At 31.9% G+C, this 20990-nt stretch overlaps 2 protein-coding genes across 2 annotated transcripts; both read right to left on the reverse strand.

Annotated features, from left to right (window-relative positions):
• Positions 1 to 3902: 3902 nt before the first annotated feature.
• LOC113559292 lies at positions 3903 to 4427 on the reverse strand. Its single transcript, XM_026964960.1, has one exon. It carries the CDS (start codon positions 4425 to 4427, stop codon positions 3903 to 3905), a length of 525 nt encoding a protein of 174 aa, XP_026820761.1.
• A 1085-nt stretch (positions 4428 to 5512) lies between these two features.
• Positions 5513 to 7322, reverse strand: LOC113557867. Its single transcript, XM_026963409.1, has 3 exons — positions 7307 to 7322; positions 6515 to 6631; positions 5513 to 6099 (listed from the first exon to the last, which is right to left on the reverse strand). Exons 1-3 carry the CDS (start codon positions 7320 to 7322, stop codon positions 5513 to 5515), a joined length of 720 nt encoding a protein of 239 aa, XP_026819210.1.
• Between the last annotated feature and the right edge of the window lie 13668 nt (positions 7323 to 20990).

The raw sequence follows: 20990 nt of genomic DNA on the forward strand, positions 1-20990 counted from the left end.
CTTCTCTCAACACTGCATCCCGTCCTTACGATATTATTCCAACGGGATGTTTTTCCCTCTCACTAGTAAACGGAGTGAATGTCTCGTAGTCTTGCATTCTGGGACTATGATTTCGTTTTTGTGTCACAATATACGTTTTGTAATGGAAGGAACGCTTTAATATTCGATTTCGACATTCTATCCAGTGGTAAAGTAAATTTAAACGGTTTTATTAAAATATTTATCACTTATCGGCACAGTATTTAAATCAATTTTCCAAAGTAAACAAGAAGATAATCCAAGGAATTCCTCAGTAGATACAACAGAATTGAAAATCGATTAATTTTTTTTTTCACTTACTACTATATCAATTAGTTTAGTTATTGAGCTTCAAAAAGCTTAAGTTAACTTTTATCTCAAACTGAACTAAATGATGTAATTTTAAATTGAATATTCAAAAATTAGGATAGATATCCTGATACTTGAGAAATAATATCCAGATGATCAGCGACGTGTATGCTAACTATTATATGAAAATTCTTATTAAATGCCAATATTATACTAAAGGTTTAATAAAATGTACGATGCATGTCCAATGTTTCGTGATCTTTAATATCGGTTCAAATTTACAAATACCCTTTACGAATATTTAATTTGCATGATAATGGCACAAATGTTCATGCCATTTTCGTGACCGTCGGTATCGATTATTTAGGTGGCTAACCACGTGACGAAACACGGCAGGAAGTTATGTTTTCCTTTTTATTATCGAATTTTTTGAGGCGTGAATATACCACGGAAAATAAACATGTCCACGGGACCTATATATACATAATAATATAATAGTACGATCCCGGATTCACAGAGATCACGTAGTCATGTACATCAGCGTGACACTCAATTTTCATTTGGTACCGTGGAATAAGGTTGGGCATTTCGTTTTTTAAAAAAAAAAGTTCATTAAAATCCGCCCGAAACTTTTCTCCGCCGAACATTTTGGACAATCAATTGCATAATACAATACAAATAGTTTTCGGGCGGAGAACCCGAAAAAACTTTTCAATTTAAAAACGACAGTACTTAAAAAAACATTTGTAATAATAATAAAAAAAAAAATAAAAAAAAAAAATAAAATAATAAAATAAAAATGGGATTTTTTCCGCGATCGTATTTTCATGTACCCGAATAAAATACTTGGCGCGAAAACATTTTACGTCGCGCCCGCGAAACAATATTCGGGAAAACCTCGTCGGACGCGTAAAGAAGAAAAAAAAAAGTCTCAGCTTATTTATTTTCGCGCTGCACTCCACGTATACCTACTATATATATATTTAGTGAGCACGGTGTACGTTCGGTAGTTCTCCGAAACCTTTGCGCGTCATGTACTGACGTGTATATGTGTATACGGTAAGCGGTGTATGAAAGGTCTGAAAAAAAAAAGTATATAAACATAGTAGTAGGTGTACTGCGCCCGTCCGCCGTCGAAGGGTCTGCGCACACAAGACGGGACGGCGCTCGGTGGTGGCACACACAATCGGCACATACGGGCGGTATAATACTGTACATATATATACGCGCGCGCGTGTGTGTGTGTGTGGGTCGGTAAGGGGAAAATCGGACGTCGTACAAATGCGAAAGCTCTTGCGCGGCGAGCTGCAGAGTAACGTGTACGCACAGAGGAGCGTCGGGCGAGTACCTCTCTCTCTCTTCCCTTTTTTTTTCATTCTTTTTTTTTTTTTTTTTAATCCCGTATATACGCGCGCAGGCCGTTCTCTTTTGGCGTACACCGTATCATATTATTATGTGCCTGTGTATACACTGTAACCGCCGTCGAGACAAACAACGCGGCCGCCCTACGGTATTATTATTTTGTATATACATGCACACTCGATGTGTATAATAAAATACGGTTGTAGTGTACGTTCGGCAATGTATATATATATATATACATACGTGATGAAGCCGAGCGGCTATAGACCGGTGTAGTTTGACACGAGTGTTCGCGAGTGATGGGGTTTTGGCGGCGGCGGCGGCGGCGGCGGTTGTTAAGAAGCCACTAGAAATCGCACTCGGTCTGGTGTAGACATCACTGCACGCGGGCGCTCTTCAACGGCTGCTGCTGTGGCGGACACGAGGGCGGGTCGGCGAAAACGACGACGGCGGTCAACGGAAAACGGAAAACGCGAGGAAAAAAAAAAATGAAAGGGGGGAAACGACCGCGACGGCGGTGATGGTGGTGAATATTATCGTTATACCACACTCGTATACGTATATTATAATATCGTGATATATGGCGCAAAACCACATCGCACGCGCGTGCACGAATAACAATCGTCGCACGTTTTTCAAATACGCCACGCGCGCCACGCTCACCACCGAAAACTGCTAATTAATCGCGTCTCGGCGACGTGTACGCATTAAACAATCGTCGGTTGCGTGCGTGTGCACCGTAAATCATATACCGCAACCGCGGTTCTGTGTTATTATACTCGTACATCGTTAATTATTTTTATATTATGCCCGCGACAGTTGATGTACTGCGCGGCACTGCAAATATTGCGTTCGAATCCCGAGGGAGTAAAGCGATTTCCGGATGCGATTATTGGGTTGTATAATTCGACTGCTTTTACACGGCACGGGCGTCAGCGAGGTGCCAGGAGAGGTCTGGGACGTTAGTCCGTGAACGTGTTCTGAAACAAGCCCAAAATTCAACGACATGTTTAGTTCGAAACCAAAATTATACTAGTGTACGATATTTTACATAGTTTCATTGAAAAAAATTATTCCTACGAAGTTGACACTTCGGAAAGACATTCCCATGACTTGACTCTTATAAATAAGTCAAATTTTTCAATTTTATTTAAACATCATACTACCAAAATTTAAGTAATACTTCATGGTCTATAGTACTTTATAAATATAATAATAATAGGTATACATTTCTTTAGGAACACTTTTAAAATAAATTATTTATTTTAGAGTCCTATAAGTAAATTTATGTTTGATTTTTAAGTATTTAAAATATCAATAAATTCTTTAAAGTTAATATTATCCACCGTAATTGGGTGTTATAAAAAATTGGTTCAAAGCCCGCGTAATCTTACATGGGTTACTGACCAGATACTCTAAAATTGTAGCTTCACGACTGAAAGCTCCGGACAAAACTTGTTAGTGGTATTGAAATATTAGTCTTAAACGTTATTAGAATATTAGAAAATACGGAGTTGGCCGAGTTGGATGATCTTTACTGTCTGATGCCGATGCAATATGTGTTTGTCTTCGTTCACGTTAAAACATTTGTTATATAATATTATGAAAAATGGCTAACACCAAATAGGTATACACTTTTCGACTCCGACTAAATTTTATTTTATAATGTATTATTGAAATGAAACACAGGAGTCAGTTCACCAACAACACGAATGAACTCAAATACACAAATATTAGCAGCCATATTTTGACGTAAACACGAGAAAATATTATTTAAAATAGATTTATAAACAAAACGAGTATTTTTATTTATAAAAAATCTCTTACATAAATTAGCTCAAACCCCATACTACGGAAAATGTATCCATTAAGAACAGAAATATTTCGTTGAATAACAATACTAATATTGTGAATTCGATTACGTTACTCCGTAATGGGTCAACCTCATAGGCGTGCGCAGACTTTTTGCGCAGGGGATGCCAATATATTTAAAAATAACTCAATTTTTATTATCTCCCTTCAAAAACACACAAATCAGAATTTTTTTTTATTGTATTACATTTACATAACTACAAAGTTCTCAAAATAATAGTATAATAGTAAAATAATAATATTAAATATATATTATAGTATATTATATATATATTATAGTCAATATAAGTAAAAATATAATTTAAACTTTGCATTTCATAACTAATTTAATTAATACTTTATTATAATTCTAATCTTCGGTCAAAAGGATGCAAATGTTTAAATTCATCAATTACTTCGTCATAATTTATTTCTGATGCTAGTTCTTGTTCTACAAATATCAACATCATTGCATCTAATCTTTCTTGCGACATGCGGCTTTTTAATTTTGTTTTTACCAAACTTAATTTGGAAAAAGCTCTTTCGCAAGAGCAACTTGTCACAGGAATGGTAGTAAAAAGTTTCAACGCTTTATTTACATTAACAAAATTTTTACTAATTGATAATTTTTCTAACCACTGATGAATTGTTTTGTTTGATGGTCCTGCTACAAAATCGGGCAAAGAACGTAGAAGTCTTAATTCACCTTCTAATTCGTCACTATTAAGTACAAACTTCCGTGAAATTAATTCAATGTCAAATTCTTCAGTTTTTAGTTCTACTAAACGACCAATTGCACCAATTAAATTTAATGTTTCCTGATTAAATCGATTTTCAAGACCGTTAAACAAATCATCTAATACAGTGAAGTAAACATGACATTTCATCTCACTTTTTTTATCCAAGATGGTATGTTGTGTTTTCATATCATCAATTTTTGTAGCAATCTTCCTATTTTTCACAGGTGGTATCTCAATATTAAATCCATTACAAACAGTAAGAACTTTTTCATAAAGTTTAGAATAGTTATCTTCGTCGTTTCTTAACTCACTAATAGATTTTTTCAATGCATTTACAATAGATACTGCATCTAATAAATTCAAGTTGGGTGCTTGTAATTGAGCACTGACAATTTGGATTTGTATTAATATAGGTTTTAACATATATAATGCAAAAATAAAGTTGAAATTTTTCATTTGACAGATAAGACCATTTGCTTTAGCCCTCACCTCTGAATATTTAGTGTTTTCAGAAATTTCTTCAAGACACTGAATAACAGAAGAAAAGTTTTTTTCTACAGCTGTAACAGCTTCCGCACGACATGCCCATCTAGTTGTTGAAAGTGTTTTGAGAGTTTTCAATCTGGAATTTGTTTCATTAACAATTTTTTCAAAAACAGCATGCCTCACTGGACTCCCTTCAATGAAACTGTAAATTAGCTGGACACATCCAAAAAAATCAAAAACAACCCGGTTTTTATTCCCTAAGCTATCAACCAATACCAGATTTAGGCAATGGCCATAGCAGTGAACATACATTGCAGATGGATTGATTTCTTTGACTTTAGACTGTACACTATTAAATTTTCCACTCATAGCTGAAGCTCCATCAAAACATACAGCTATAACCGATGTCCAATTGATATTTAACTGCGCAATTTTGTTTGTTAAGCTATTAAATATTGTATTAGCATCTACTGCAGTCAAACGTTGAATACCAATAAATTGCTCAACGGGCTTACATAAATCTTCATCAAAGTAGCGTACAGCCACAGCCATCTGTTCATGGTGTCCCACGTCACTAGTTTCGTCGGCCATTATCGTGACGAGGCGATTGTTTATTTTTTTTTCAATACTTCGTTTCATTACATTGTTGATAGAAGTCAATAAATCATTTTGTATATGGTTGCTCAAGTACTTAGCATTTTGCGGCCCTTTTTCCAAATGTTTTTGCAAAGTTAAATCATATTTTTTTAAATGTCCACAATATCTAAAAATAAACCCTTACACACATCTGAACTTTTTTCTAAGTGCCCTCTAAATGGTTTGCCACTTTTAGCTAAACACAAAGTAATATCTATCAATCGATGCATGATGTTACGATTGTGCAAACGCTGCTTTTCTCTTTCACTAATAGATACTAATCTAGATTCATCCAAGGTAACATCAATTGGTTTACAATTTGAAAAGTTATGATACGCTGTCATGCTAAAATTATGGGAGATTGAATTTTGGTGTTTTTTAAATTTTGTAGTAGAAGTACTCCAATTTTTAAAACCTTTTTGTGAAAAAGGAAAGTCTACTTGTCCGGCATTTAACCCTGGAGCTGTATTAAACATCCGACATACGAAACAAACTGCTCTGTCAAGTTTCACACTATATTCTAACCAGCTAAAATCATCATACCAGGAACTTTGGAAACTCCGTGCTCTATTTCCAAACTGTGTCCTGGGATACATTTTTAATTTTGGTTGGAATGCCCCTTTAAGTATTCGCTCTTTTCGTTCTAACTGAAGAGATGGTATTGGGTTTACAGGATCATCAGGGTCACATAGTGAATCTAATTAGATTAGAAGAAAATACATTGTAAATGTGAATTCAAAGATTAAAATACTCACAATATGTATTTATTAGTTATTACTGTTAGTACACATAGCGTTATAATAATAATTATTATTATACAATGTTTAGACATAAATGTTAGAATTAATTATTAATGCAAATAAATATTTATGTAACAATCTAACAGTGAACACTTAATATACAATTAATACACTCAATGCTAATTATAATTACCTACTAATTAATATTATTACAATTCATACAACAGTTATTAACTAAATATTTATAATATGAACATATTTATAAAATATATTTCATTTATACAATCACATTATGACACTGAAATATTCAACACAAATATCCAACACAGATCACAGGCAATATTGTTTGATGTTGTATTAATACTAAAATACCTAGTGGTACTGGTACATTAACAGTATTTGACCAATTATCATGATCCGTTTTGGGTTGCTCAACAATAACTTTATTATTCTGTGCAAATGGTACCGGATCATCTGGATCAATGTTGACTAAATTAATTTAAATTATAGATATTAGTTCATAGTTTACAAGCTTAAACTAAAACAAAGAAACAGCTCACACAATATAAAATATCAACTTACCAGAATACAGTTTTAATGATTTTGGTTTGAAAAAATCATGCATAGTTTTCATTTTTTTGTTTTGGTTTCTATTCATATTCGTATTCTAATATTATAATTTACAACGCAATTAAGTATAAATAATTAATATTATTGAAATTTGAAATATTTAAAACTGTAAAAGAAAAATAACACCGAATGGCCGAATGATGGCGAATATAAAACAATTAAACAACTCTATTCATCTAGAGTCTAGACAGTAGTCAGTAGTTTATATTTTGTATCCGTGGTTCAAACAAAACGGTTGTGATAACAATTATGATAATTGATAATATTGATAGTTTTTGCTCGAACGATGTAGTTATCAGACTGCTTTATGGTTATTGGTTAGCTTACTTCATGGTTACGACGGTTACGTGACTGGCGTCGCGGTGATATCGTTAGATTATCCCAACTTCTATTATCAATGGAAATGTACTTGATAAAAAAAAAAAGTAAAATACGTAGCCTGAACTGTCAAAAATTACTAAACTGATTTCTGTTTATAAAAACGTTTATGAACTCCTAACTAAAAAATAAAAAATAAAAGCTAACTCCGCAAACCCGCAGGGGATGCCATGGCATACCCGGCATCCCCCCTGCGCACGCCTATGGTCAACCTCACATCGAATATCCGGCTCCTGTTGTGATGGCTGTACTTAATGTTTTTTTGTGAGCTATGTGTATACAATATTTCTAATAATATTATTTGCATAGTACTGGTCAAATCTTTCCTAGGTAATAGTAAATTATTATAAGTTATACGTGTATAACTCATTATACAAGCGATACATATGTATTTCACACATATTTATATATCATAAAACATAATATAATATAAAATAAGTATCATATCAAAATTTAGAAACTATAAATCAATTTCAACGGGTCCCTGTACTCCAGATCCAACTCCTCCCCTTTTTGGGGATCTGTATATATCCACCAGAGTGCAATAATTAATCTTACAAATCCGAAACTTTAAAAAGTAGATTATTTGAATATTATCTACATTATGTTCACAGTATATATTATTATTGCGGACAATACAATTTCCTTTGCAATAATTAAAGTTACTTAAAAAGTTATCACGGAACTATATAATAAGATATCATTAAGTATTCTGTAATAATATACTGATAGTTTATAGAAATAGATAAGAATAATAAATAATTATGTATATCTTGTAATTTAAAATTATTTTTATTATTAAAATTTTAACCATTAATGCTTTTATCGATACACTCGTAACATTTTTATTAAATTTAATATTATGAAATTGATTTTATAAAACATTGGTTTAAAAAACAGTGGCTTATCTTATAAAAATGAAACACTTATTAAGTTTCACTAAAGTTTTCTTAACATAAAGATAAAATTATAATTTTAAATTTAATAATATCATAGTAGGTATTTTAAAGTTTATTATTTATTTATTATTTTTTTTAATATTATTATTCCACTAGCAATCAGTCCACATTTATAATTTATAGTTTACGTTAAACCAATATTATTTTAGCTACTAAACAATATTTTTTTAATCTTTCTCTAGAAGATTATTATTTTTAACGTAAAATACGTGTTTAAAATGCTTCATATAGATATTTATTTTTAATATTATAGCTATTACTATAAGTACTATCTATTGTTCCTACTACCAAGGTATTTTTTATAAGTCAGAGAAAAATATATTAATATTCGCAATAAAATGTTATGATATATTTATTAAGAATATTACTTGTTTTAATTAACTTTACGCCAATATACCTAAAATAATATTTTATTCGTCGGCGTTTCGAAGTAATGTTTTGTGCTATATATTTTTAATTAAAACCGAGTGTTTGAATACACACACATTTATACACCATACACACACATATTAAAATGTATTCTGAGAATACTTCAACTCCAAATGTCTGCAGTTTATTCGAATTTTTGTATTGTTGTAATTAGTAAACGAAACTCTTATTAATTCAGTGAATAAAGAGCATATTTTAAAAATACAAAACTTTATGAATTGTTTTTAATTTTTATAAACCTCAACAAATATCGAAAAAAATCTTTTTAAAACTACTGTAATATTGTAATATAAAATTATTGTAATCGGTTTTCGAACTCAATTTGTCTAAAGGCGTGAAAACTGCAATGGTACAGTGTAATAAATCACCCATGGATGGGTACATGTACTTATAATAATAATTGTGCTATTATCTTATCATATTAAATGCTGTTAGAAAAAATCAAAAAATAAGATAAATTTATAATTTGCATACACATATTTTACACGATGAGGAAAAAAGATATTATATATTATTATTATCATTATCATTATTACTATTATTGTCATAATGTCATCGTATTGATTTATTGTTCGCGTATTACTGTTTTATTATTGTTCGCACTTTAGTACCGGTAAACTATTTAATGATATGAATTCATGATACAATTTAATAATAATACAACATTATAATATACTCAGTATAATAATATACAACGCGTGTTTGTTCGCCCCTGAGTAAAAACATTTAGTATGGTATTGTGCCCGATAAAATATTCAAAACTCTTTGTAGTGTTATGACAATAAAAAAAAAAAATACACTTTAGGTATAATAAATAAAATTATATTCAATGATATATATATATATATATATATATATATATATATATGTATGTATGTATAAAATAATAATACTAATAAGGCCATCAACAAGTGGTAAATTCAACTCTGAGAGGTAAGTATAATAATAGCGCAGAACGTTCGTTCGGTCCGTTGTGTTCATCATTAATCGGCATGTTCATACATTGTTTTCATGTTATCGATTTCATTTATACTTTTGGACGATTTCTTCCGTTTGTTCTTTAACGCATGGCAGATAAAAATGTATTGTCTATTACGATTTCATCACTGTACGCCCGAAGTATATTTATTGTAACGTGGTGGTCGATAGAATCTCATTAGTAATGAGTTATTACGATATTAATTATCTAGTGGAAGATTTATATTTCTTACGAATAAGTTTTCCGAGGTTTCCGACGATTTTCCCGTCACAACGCAAAAATACTTATATATAACCACTTAAGTTGATTAAAGAAAACGCGAACTGCGAGTGGGTTGTAGAGGAGCAGATACCACGTCGAAACGTCCGAGAAGTACGTTTCTATTTTTGCAAATTTATATTTAAGGATCTATATAACCGTCACCCCCTCGCCCTCTACACGAAAAATATACTTCTAGTTGCACCTATGCCTATTGTCGCCACTTATAAAATCGATCGAGAAACGATCAGGGGGAGAGGGGGAAAGATGCACGTGCAGTGCGTCGGAAACACGATTGATTAGGTAAATCGGATAATAACAATATGATTTATATTGTATGCACGATCCGTGGAAAATCGTCCAGGTATATAAAATTATATTATTATAATGCGTAGTGGTAGGTAAGCCGGACGCGCGGGGGTAGAAACGAATGAGTAAAAAACAAAACCCCCGCGGAGGGAGTGGTTGAGTGAGAGAACACGAAGGCGGTGACTGTCGTTGGCGCGCGTGCTTGTTTGTGAACAATTTGTAATAAATGGTTTCCCTGAGCGCGTGACGCTCTTTACGACGTAACCGCATGCGCCGCGAGGCCCCTAAATTATATTTATACATAATAATATGAACGCATATATACGTGCATTACAATGCTTTGGGGTTTTAGTCGGCCAAAAAAGGTTTTTCGAAACCCCAAAAGTGAAAACACGAAGTCGAAGTTCAAAAGGGTTGCGTCACCCTTTCCGAAGTACGGCGCGGGAGAAGAAGAAAAAAATGCGTATACTTTTTTCGTCGACGTGAAACAAATCAATTATTCAAGTACTGTTTGCGGGAGGCGGCCGTGCGGCAGTGTGTTTCACGACAGTAGTAATAATAATATAATAATTTATAATCGACGGCCGCCCCGACCGCGGGGCAGTAAAATAACAATCGAAATGTTGACAGTCGAACATGGCGAATGTATTTAAAGATATTATTGTTTATCGTGTACGCTCGCGTATAATATATTATTATACGTCGTGTGGGTGTATAATGCGTATGGCGTAGTGATGGGGCCGAAGGAGACAACGGAGCGTCGTTACCGACGGTCCTGAAACGTTGTGCTCGGCTTTTTTTGATAAAACGACTAGCGTTTAGATAAATAGGAGTTGAATACTGCACAATATATAAGTGATCGGTAAAAAATCTCCAAAGAATTGTCTCCCGGGAAATTATTTCTGGAAAAAATATCCCCTATTTATTATAAATATAGCGGTAGAAAAAAATATCTTGTCTGAAAATATCGAGGTGATACAAGTTATATACCGCGGTCATGTTATACGATTAATTAATGACAGTTTTAAAATCGCCCAAGCATAGAATTTACGAGAGTATATGATTGTGAGCACCGCGACATTTTAAATTTCTTCGGAGTCGTAAGTCGTTTAATTGGAGATTTTTTGCCAAGTGTGTCCATGATGGTGATTGCGTTAAAGCGAATTCACCATAATATTTATTTGAAAAACTACATTTAAAATGCAAATATGTTTTCCCATTATCTATAATGGACTATAGCAAAATTATATGCATATGAATCGTTTCGTTCAGATTTTAATCGAACGTTTTATAAGAAGCCAAACTCGATATTTATGTGTTTGTTTAATAAGTAAATTGAGTTCGAATAAATGTATGTTTTGAAATAATATTTTAAATTAACCGTACACATAGTCGGTGGGAACGACGTCGCCGCGGTATTCCGGAATGGCCTAATATGTGCTTTCCGGCCCCCAAGACAACGCGCCATGTGCGTCAACACGAATCGTCTGCTAAAGAATATGACGGATTGGATGGGCGGCGAATTATTCGCCGATGGATAACGATGGGGTGCGAAAGTCGCGTCGAATGGTATAATAATACGACCGGATATAGCCAAGACGTGACCAAGTACGCGAACATTAGATACCTATAATAACGATAACAATACAATATACAGATATATCGTCGATACGTAACAGGTTAGTCACGTGTGTGTGTTTGTGTCTATATATTTTATACAGTATATTATTTTAATGTTCTCACGGTCCATAAGGTGCACATTATTTACGTATAACTTGGAAGCGCCCCAAGACGTTTGCGCACCGCAAACGATATCTAATTAGCCGTTAAATTGGATAATGACAAAGGGATTTCCCGCCCTATCCGCCCACCGTGCAAACAACCACGCAGAATACATCCATTTCTCTCACTTATATATATATATATACACGGGATGATTCGCCAAGCACGCTCACCCCCGTTTTTTCCCTTAATAATAAATTTATTCAAATTCTGATTTATGGGGTTTGTAAATATATACTTAAAAACCATATTATATTAAATTATTGAGGTTTTTTGTACTGCTCAAAGAGTATTCCGTGATGATACAAACTTCCGATTTTCAAATGAGAATCTCATCTCCCCACCATTTTAGTATAAATTATTTGTTTGTAATTAAAAAATTTGAATGACTAATTTTTGAGTAATTAAAACGTTTCTATGAATGATAATTATATAACTATATCAATTCAAGTTTTTAAAAACGGTTTTGAAAATGTATATCAATGGACCTACTATTTAATTAGTATTCACAATACTTGAAATATTCTAAAAAATTATAAATGTTTATAGGTTAATAAATAATTATTACAATTTTCAAATCACAAAAGCTCCAATATTTTCAAAAATCCATTATTATGAATCTATTTTATCCTTTTCTTTGTCTATATTATCTTTAATTTCAAAGTTAAATATCTCAATAATTCTACTTGTTTGAATTTTGATTTTGATACATCAAAATGTCTAGAAAAATTATCTGCTGAATGAAAAATTTGCTCTCATTTAAAATATATAATTTTATATCTTCACAGGACACTCTTCAAGTATCTAGTATAAAAAATCGTAAGATAATCTGAAAATGTGATCTTTAAGTATATTTATAAACCAGATTTTGGATAACCCCATCATTGAAGAAAATATGGGTGAGTATTCTTGGTCAAGAATCACCACCAAAATCGATCGGTAACCAAGTTGGTCATCACACGACTATGATATGCCATATGCATATTTAGAACTATCGCGATTACAATCATGTAATTAGATAAAAGAGAGCACACGAATTGAGCACTAAGTCAGACTATAACATTTTTTTTTTTTTTAATGAATTTCACTCAGGTGAGGATAACATTTGTATTATTTTTGTACCTACAATTAATATTTATAAGTGGTTTCTAAAGTAATTGTTCCTAATGCAATTTGCATTTGTATTACATGATTTACGTTTTAATGTAATTAATAGTAATACATTTGTACATACAATAATAACACTATAAGTCATATTCTTGCATATTACTATGAACAAAAAATAACAGTCAATACAACGTAGTAAATAGTTATCTTTATTTGATAACTACTCAAGAAACCATAAAAAAAAAAAAAACATGTGAAATAATTTGACTTGGAAAGTAGTTCGTGTGCATTGAGGTAGAATGTATCATAAAATAGGAGCACGCACAATACAAATCACTAAACATCTAAAAGCGATAAAAATTATTCACTTAAAACATTTAAGAACGCTTTTACATTATATAACTGTTGATGTGAGTTTGTTTAAGGAAAGTTTTGAATGATATACCATTCAATAAATTAAAATCACATGACATCTCGAAAATGATTGAATTTCGATATTCTTTTATTGTATAAAAAAAAGAGAAAAAAAGTGTTCAATAAGTTTGCACACAGTCATTACACTAATAGGGACTAATAAAAAAATAATACGATATATGTAATTAAATAATATACATTATAAATGTACAATCGGTACATTGTGACTGTAATCAGTGTTATCATTTATTGATGCATGTAGGTATTATTGGTATTAAAACAGGCATATAGCAATAAAAAGTGTTTATACTTATTAAATACCTGATATAATAATATAATATATCCATTAGTGTTTCTTTAATAAACATTTAAGTTGAAAGAAAATTTGCATTTACCGATTTCTAAATTGAATTTATTTACGTTTAGTCGAATATACAAGAATATTATACACTGGAGTATTTTACAGAAATAAATTAAAAAAAAAAAAAAGATATTATAATATATTATTGCTACTAGTTTCCGTGGTTACAATTGAATATAAATACATAACACAAAAATTGAAAACCTTCCTTATTTTTTTGGTATCAGCAGGTGTCTAAATATAAATAGCATATAAATTACAAACCCTCAGGAAACATTGGAGTAATTTATAGTCATTTTACTCATTCCTACTAGTTGTCAAACAAAAAATAATAACAATTTGTATAATATTAATATTTTTCACGATTATTGTTGATATTGAATGATTTTATTTGTCAGCTAATTAAGAAAACACATTTAACTACAGTATAGGTAGTCTTTGAATCGAATTGTAATTACTAATGCACATTACGAGGGGTGTACCTACTCATTTAGGACTCGGTTGCTGTCTACATGATATATTATTAGAGTATATGATGTTATATATTATATAATACACATAGGTACTTAATATTACATACTACTTATTTTACACACACGGTATAACACGTCGTGTCTTTAAAATATTATTATATTTCATCCGTGCCGTGTCTACGGTGCGCGTTTGCTATGCTATATATTATAAAGTATCTATCACGAGTAGCGGGTGATCGACGAAGGGGTAAAAAAAATGTATTGAAGATAGTGTGATGGAGAGGGAAAGAGAGAGAGAGAAGTAGAAGCCTTTTGGGCTTTTCAAAAGAGTCTGGGAAATTACTTTGAGGATAATCTGTGGAGGTGCAGCACACCACCAGAACCGAGTCCCTATACGTGGTGAATATATACATATATATATTTATATATACGTATCATACGTTTATGAAAGAGGCTTAACGGTAAAGCGAAAAAAATAATAATAATAAATAAATAAAATAAAATAAAACGATGAATCCTGCTCAGACCGCACTGGAGATTGCAAAAACTCGTTTCCTGCCTCCGCTGCACGAGTACCTGCTGCAGGATACATAATAACCGATATACGCGCTATCATACTATTATACTGTTGCAGGTGGCCGTACCTATGCAGCCGACAACCCGGTCGATGCTGTGCGTCGCGATCTCTCATCGACTTTAAAGATCTGACTCGGCGAAAACTGTTTCCGCAGTATTTTTACTTTTTCGTGTTTTGCTGGCGGCAAACCAGCGTCACCGCCGCCGCTCGCACAGGCAATAACGCTCGTATAAGGCATTATTTTATATTATATATTTTCTGAAACGTCCGTCATCAAAATACCGTATAATATTATCGACATACTTAGTTGAAATCGGTGGCCGTCGCGTCTCGTATTTTCCGCGTAAAAAAAAAAAAATCAAAACGTCAACGCGTACAGGTCGATATTTACATATCGATATGCATAATATATACATAACACGATAACATATGATATCTTATGTACGTAATATATCAATATATGTGTATATATAACATGCGGTTTGTTCGGCGGTTCGCACTAATGCACTGAGAATCTTTTTTTCCGATTACTCGCACCTAACTATATTATATATACACTGTTCAAACCCGACGCAGAATCCGTCGTCCGGATTTTCCCTCTTCTATATTCCCCCGCAGTTGCTCTATTGTGTCATCATACCAATACTTATATTTATACGCACACACACCACCACCCCATCGCCAAAGTCGGTGGTTTACGCGTGAATATAATAATATATACCTGTGCGACTGGAATGTCGAACGCGATCATCCGACGTCATCGATGAGGTGGTGTTACGCCGCCGTGAATTATTTCCGTGTACACAGCTGACTTAAAAAGTTTACGGCGCTAACGCCATCGAGGAACCCTTCGTGCGAGATCCGCGTGATGGAACCGAATAAACATCGTGTGCGATAATTACGATTCTTTACGATTTCGGTTCCGCAAAAGCTCTCGCACACCGTGACCCTAACGCGTATGTTGTACAAGTATCGAGCGGACGAAACGCGCACAACGGCCTGCCAACGATCCGTATAAAACGCGTATAGAAAGGTGTTCACCAATTTTGGGACACTATAACTGTATAACATACATCTATTGCTCCGGTACAAAAAAGGTATATTAAAAAGGGTATACATCGATGCAATCGATCAATTGCGCCAAAAATTATTGTTTTATTAAAAATATAAAAATAGTCTTATTTAGTTTATTTTTATAATTTAAGAATTAATACCATAATGATTGAAGGTGGTTGAAACTTGTATTGTAGTGTCAATATTTACTTTTATAAAAAAAATAAATGCAAATAAGAAAAATATATAAGTACCCGTTTTCATTGGAGGATGTTCTTGCAGATTAATTCCTTCTTTTAAAATTGTAGTTGTACAGCTGTACAGCTTAGAGTTACAATTTTTTTTGGTTTATTGAATATTCAACAACCGTCTTTTGCTACGTCGAATGTAATGACACTGCAATCGCAAAAACATTGAATACCTACAGTTTTTGTCCCAAAAACGAACGCTTCGTATATTTTAAATCTCGAGTGTAAAATAGTTTTACTGTAAAAACCTTTATAAACACTTTTCATTTAAGAAAAAAAAAAACATCAAAATAATAATTTAATATTTGAATGAAAATGTTTATAGATTTGATCTTTTCCGTGAACGTTTTTCTTTTTTTATGATTTAAATATATTTGTATTCATATCGTTGTAACGAAAAAAATTCTGAACAACCTAAATACTATATAAAAAATCTCTTAGGATTTTAACAAGTGTTCTTCTTGATATAATGTACATTTTTTCATGTATTATATATATATATTTAGGACAACGCTATACGAAAAACTATAAAATATTATTATTAATAATTTTAAAAACTTTTTATACTGCGTTCAATTAATTGGAACAAATCCTATTACTTGTAAACATGAAATTACAAATGAAGACATTTTCATCGTGTTTTTTATTAACGTCACTACTCTCGCAATAACTCAACCATTTTATTATACAGATTTTTTTTTTTGTTTTTATATAAGTATTTAATATGTTCCATTTGTAACGAAAAAAATTAAATCGTTTTTCAGTGCTTTTTTTTAAGGGGGGGGGGTGCAATTTAGAGTAGCTGATTTAAAATAAAAATATTATAAGTAAATCAATTGAATCGAATACCATTGCATAAATTCATGGCATACAGTTCTTTAAAAATAATATCCATTTATATAATATATAATATTTTATTGTGTAGGGACCGTGATCAATGTATATAATATTATGATATATCTCTCTATTTAAACATGATATAATATTCTAAAATGATAGTTTAACGGTTGGTAAATCTGTACCAGTGAAACATTTTGTAGGTATAACATAAATAGGAACCGGAAAATGTACAATATTATATAGTCATCATCGTATGTATTACATATCTATCGGATGGATAAAAAAAAATATCTGTGAACAAAAAAAACCAATAATAAAATGACCAGTTCAAAATATCCAGGGAGAGGGTGATTATCCAAATAATAAAAAAATTTAAATCAAAAACATACATTTACTTACTTATATACTTGTGATAAAATACCCTAGTAAATAAGCATTAAAGTAATATACAATTTCATCATAAATATTTATGTGTATCCAGTGCTGATTTACAACATTATGCTTGTTGGGGATCTATAACCTATAACCTAAGTACCTAACAAGTAATATATTATTATTATTAATAATTATTACGTGAATTCGAGTTTTATCTATCATTTACAGTGCACGTACAGTTACTTCACTAATTGTGTACTCAAAAAAAATGTAATAGCACCTATAGTTGACAAATTTCTAAAAATAAAAAAATTATAAATTATTGTTTAAAATTTGACGCTTAGGAGAGATACAGATTACATAGTGTATCCCTACAACCCAATATATGTCAGTTAATTTTAAAATTCTAATACTTTAAAAATAATTTGAATGTGTAATAATATGTCAAATATATGCATAATTCATAAAAAATTTACTCGTGACTTTTTATAGTTATTAGAAATTAACAAAAAGCAGTCACGATGTTTTTTGAAGTGTTTAAAGATCTAATATTGATGAATTCGTCAAAATCATAAAAATATGACAATTATTGTAATTATCTGTGATTTAAACTAGATACCTACACAATTCTTCAAAAGATGTTCTTACTAAAGTCTATAAATTTAAAAAATATATCTTAACATTTGACGATATTTAAAGAAAAAATATAGTTTATATTTTATTTTTTTTTTAATTCAAAAAATATGATTATTGGAGACTAAAAACATTTAACCACTATGTTTAATGTGAATTTAACTTACACAATGACATTTTAAAATTAAAAGAGGAAAATCAATTTTCGTCAGTTCATGGATTCACTGGCTTGAATTGGATTTTACCGGTTTTTTTATTATTCAACTAGTATCCCTGAAAACAATATAATTTCAGTTATTATTTTGTTGTCATTCAGATAAATATTACTAGAATGGACTTTAAAATTTTCGCCACCACGTGTACTTGGTTTTTATACGTACAATTTAAAAATTATTAGGATTAATTTTAAGCTATTTATATAAATATAATTTATACGACAAACCTATAATTCCCAACGCCTTACCTATTGTTTTTTTTTACCATTTATCCCGACCAGTGTCCACATTTAGACGCGACTACATGTAATAATAATATATTATTGTAAAAAATAGTTGCGTGGACATAAAAGGGTCGAGTGTGATTTGTATAGTATTATGGTATTATATTTAGATTGTAGATATATTACATGGTCGTAAAATATAATGTAATGTGGACACTTTAATAAAAGGGTTTCTGTCGATACCTCCGGACGCAGGTCGTCGCCATTACGACGTTATTATTAACTTAAAAATGTGTCAAAACTAAACGTAAAATAATATATAATATTATGATATTATTATGTATGCGTGTAAAATATCATAATGTGTGTGTGTGTGAATGCATCATTGCGAGAAGGCTCACCATATTCGTATAATATAATTTGTACCCTGCAATTAAACACGTGGCCTTTTAAAGTGTTTATACATCTACTGCAAAAGAATATACACATAATTATATAATAATATATTGACGATGAAGGTCTGTCAAAAACGCGTTTACATATTATCGTTATATAATTGCATTAGGTACAGTAAAAAGTATATTATAAAAGCGTATGTGGGCGCCAATATTGTCTCGTCGACCGGCGAATGTGGACTATGTACATGATGTTAAGTCGTTTTTTTAATAGAAGTAGATGCGTTATGGCTCATATACTCGTGCAGAGCTCCGTGTACATAGATACGAATAATCTAAAATAAAAAATAAACAAAAGGGTGCAAGGTGATGACCGTTCTGCTATACAGTATTGTAATTTCTAAGTGTCGAGTGTAGATATTTTGTCCATTAAAACGTCACTGTAATGGATGTGTTTAATAGGAATTAGTATTACGGTATAATCAGCCAATTAGGCAATTGTTTAAAATTAATCGAAACGTTTAGAAAATGTCATAACGTATAGTAAATATAACTTAAGCCGTTATTCGTTATTTACTTTTTGTCAACATTTGAACTTCAATTAATAAAAAATTGAGCTTTAATATTTTTTAGATTTTTGAGTTTCAATGAGACCAACTCATGAGGGATCTTGTAATCAATTATCGAGCTCAAGCAATACAAATTAAACATTTTGTACGTTTTTAACTATATAACTATAATGCAACTGTGCACATTTTCATTGTTATGCTCAATTTTTTCAAAATTCTTACTTCAAATGCTCGTAAAAATGATTTAAACATTTTTTTATTTAATTCCACTGTAAATAACTTTTGAGAAACGTTGTAATACATTTTTTGACCTTTCTTACAGAACGTAATAGTTATATAATGTAGATATTGATAAAAAAAAATTGTAAATTTAAAACGTCTATACGTATATTATACAGAGTGTCTTATGTTTTTTCGATAACTGGCCTGCAGACAAAACAATTGATATTGATTTTTTTTTAATAAAAACGTACGTACACACGACGCACGTCAGAGTTTGCAGACGACCCTCGGAAACTTGCTGAGTTCCTATATAACATACGATTGAAAATGTTAATCGACGATTCCCGTATAATATCCACCGACACGATGACACACACACACACACACATAACGTCGCAGTGCGTTGTCGTCGTTAGTCGCATTTATTGACGGTCGCCACCCCCTCGCCGCGGTGGTGGTACCTACACATCATAACATACGCGTTACGCGTGTATTCGCGCCGCTGCCGGGCGAAATGCGCACCGCCGTTGACTTCTTAATGGACCCTCTTGTGTTTCGTGTGATTCGATTTGAACTGTTTGCCGACACGGTGCGGTCTGCGCTCGGGGGTCGGGACCGCGGCGAAAATCACTTTTAAATCCCATTGTACGCGTATATATATCCGTCAGCGGGTACACCGCGACTCGAAAGCCCGGCACGGGAGGCGGAAACGACAATATTATAATAATATATTCGTCGCCGACGTAACAATAATATAGTAATAATAACGATTTATTATCGCGATATCGTAATAGTAATAATAATAATATATTCCCAATATATCATTATTGACCGCTGCCGCCGGGTCGGAGTACAGGACGACGAGAACGGTCGCACACCGACGGCGTCTAGAATGACAATAATACTATTATAATTATTATGATATCATATTATAACGACGACTAAACAACGCGTTATGACATTGCGCGAACAATAATACAACATAATGCACGTACACCGCGGGTTACCTACCGCTGTCAACGAGGACAACACAGTAAATCGTAATAATAATAATATGTAATATTATAATAATATGTATGCATCGTATGACCGGGAGGGATGATACGTCGGGCGGTGGTGACATGTGCACGTGAAAATATACCACGAGTTATGTAGATAAAATGTATGTAATGTTATGTAGATCGATATTTTTATTTTTATTATTATTATTATTAGCAATTACATTTTTCTATGACTAAAAAACCAAAACGATATCACGTCTCGATCCTTGATCATTCCGCCCCAACACATTTAATTGATTTTTGTTTGTCCTTTGACGAACCAATTATTATAATAATATAGTGAATTCAAAAAACAATTTTAAACTCTAAACAATTTTTCACGGTATGAGACGCCATTTCCTCTCGAAATACTCACGT

The sequence above is a fragment of the Rhopalosiphum maidis genome, chromosome 3, assembly GCF_003676215.2.
Source record: "Rhopalosiphum maidis isolate BTI-1 chromosome 3, ASM367621v3, whole genome shotgun sequence".
Lineage (NCBI taxonomy): Eukaryota > Metazoa > Arthropoda > Insecta > Hemiptera > Aphididae > Rhopalosiphum > Rhopalosiphum maidis.

Excerpts from the sequence above, each read along its gene's own strand:
- LOC113559292 (XM_026964960.1), bottom strand. The coding sequence starts at position 4,427 with ATGAAATGTCATGTTTACTTCACTGTATTAGATGATTTGTTTAACGGT.
- LOC113557867 (XM_026963409.1), bottom strand. Across the intron at positions 6,100-6,514 it reads TAATGTACCAGTACCACTAG|ATTCACTATGTGACCCTGAT; the intron begins GTATTTTAGTAT and ends TAATCTAATTAG.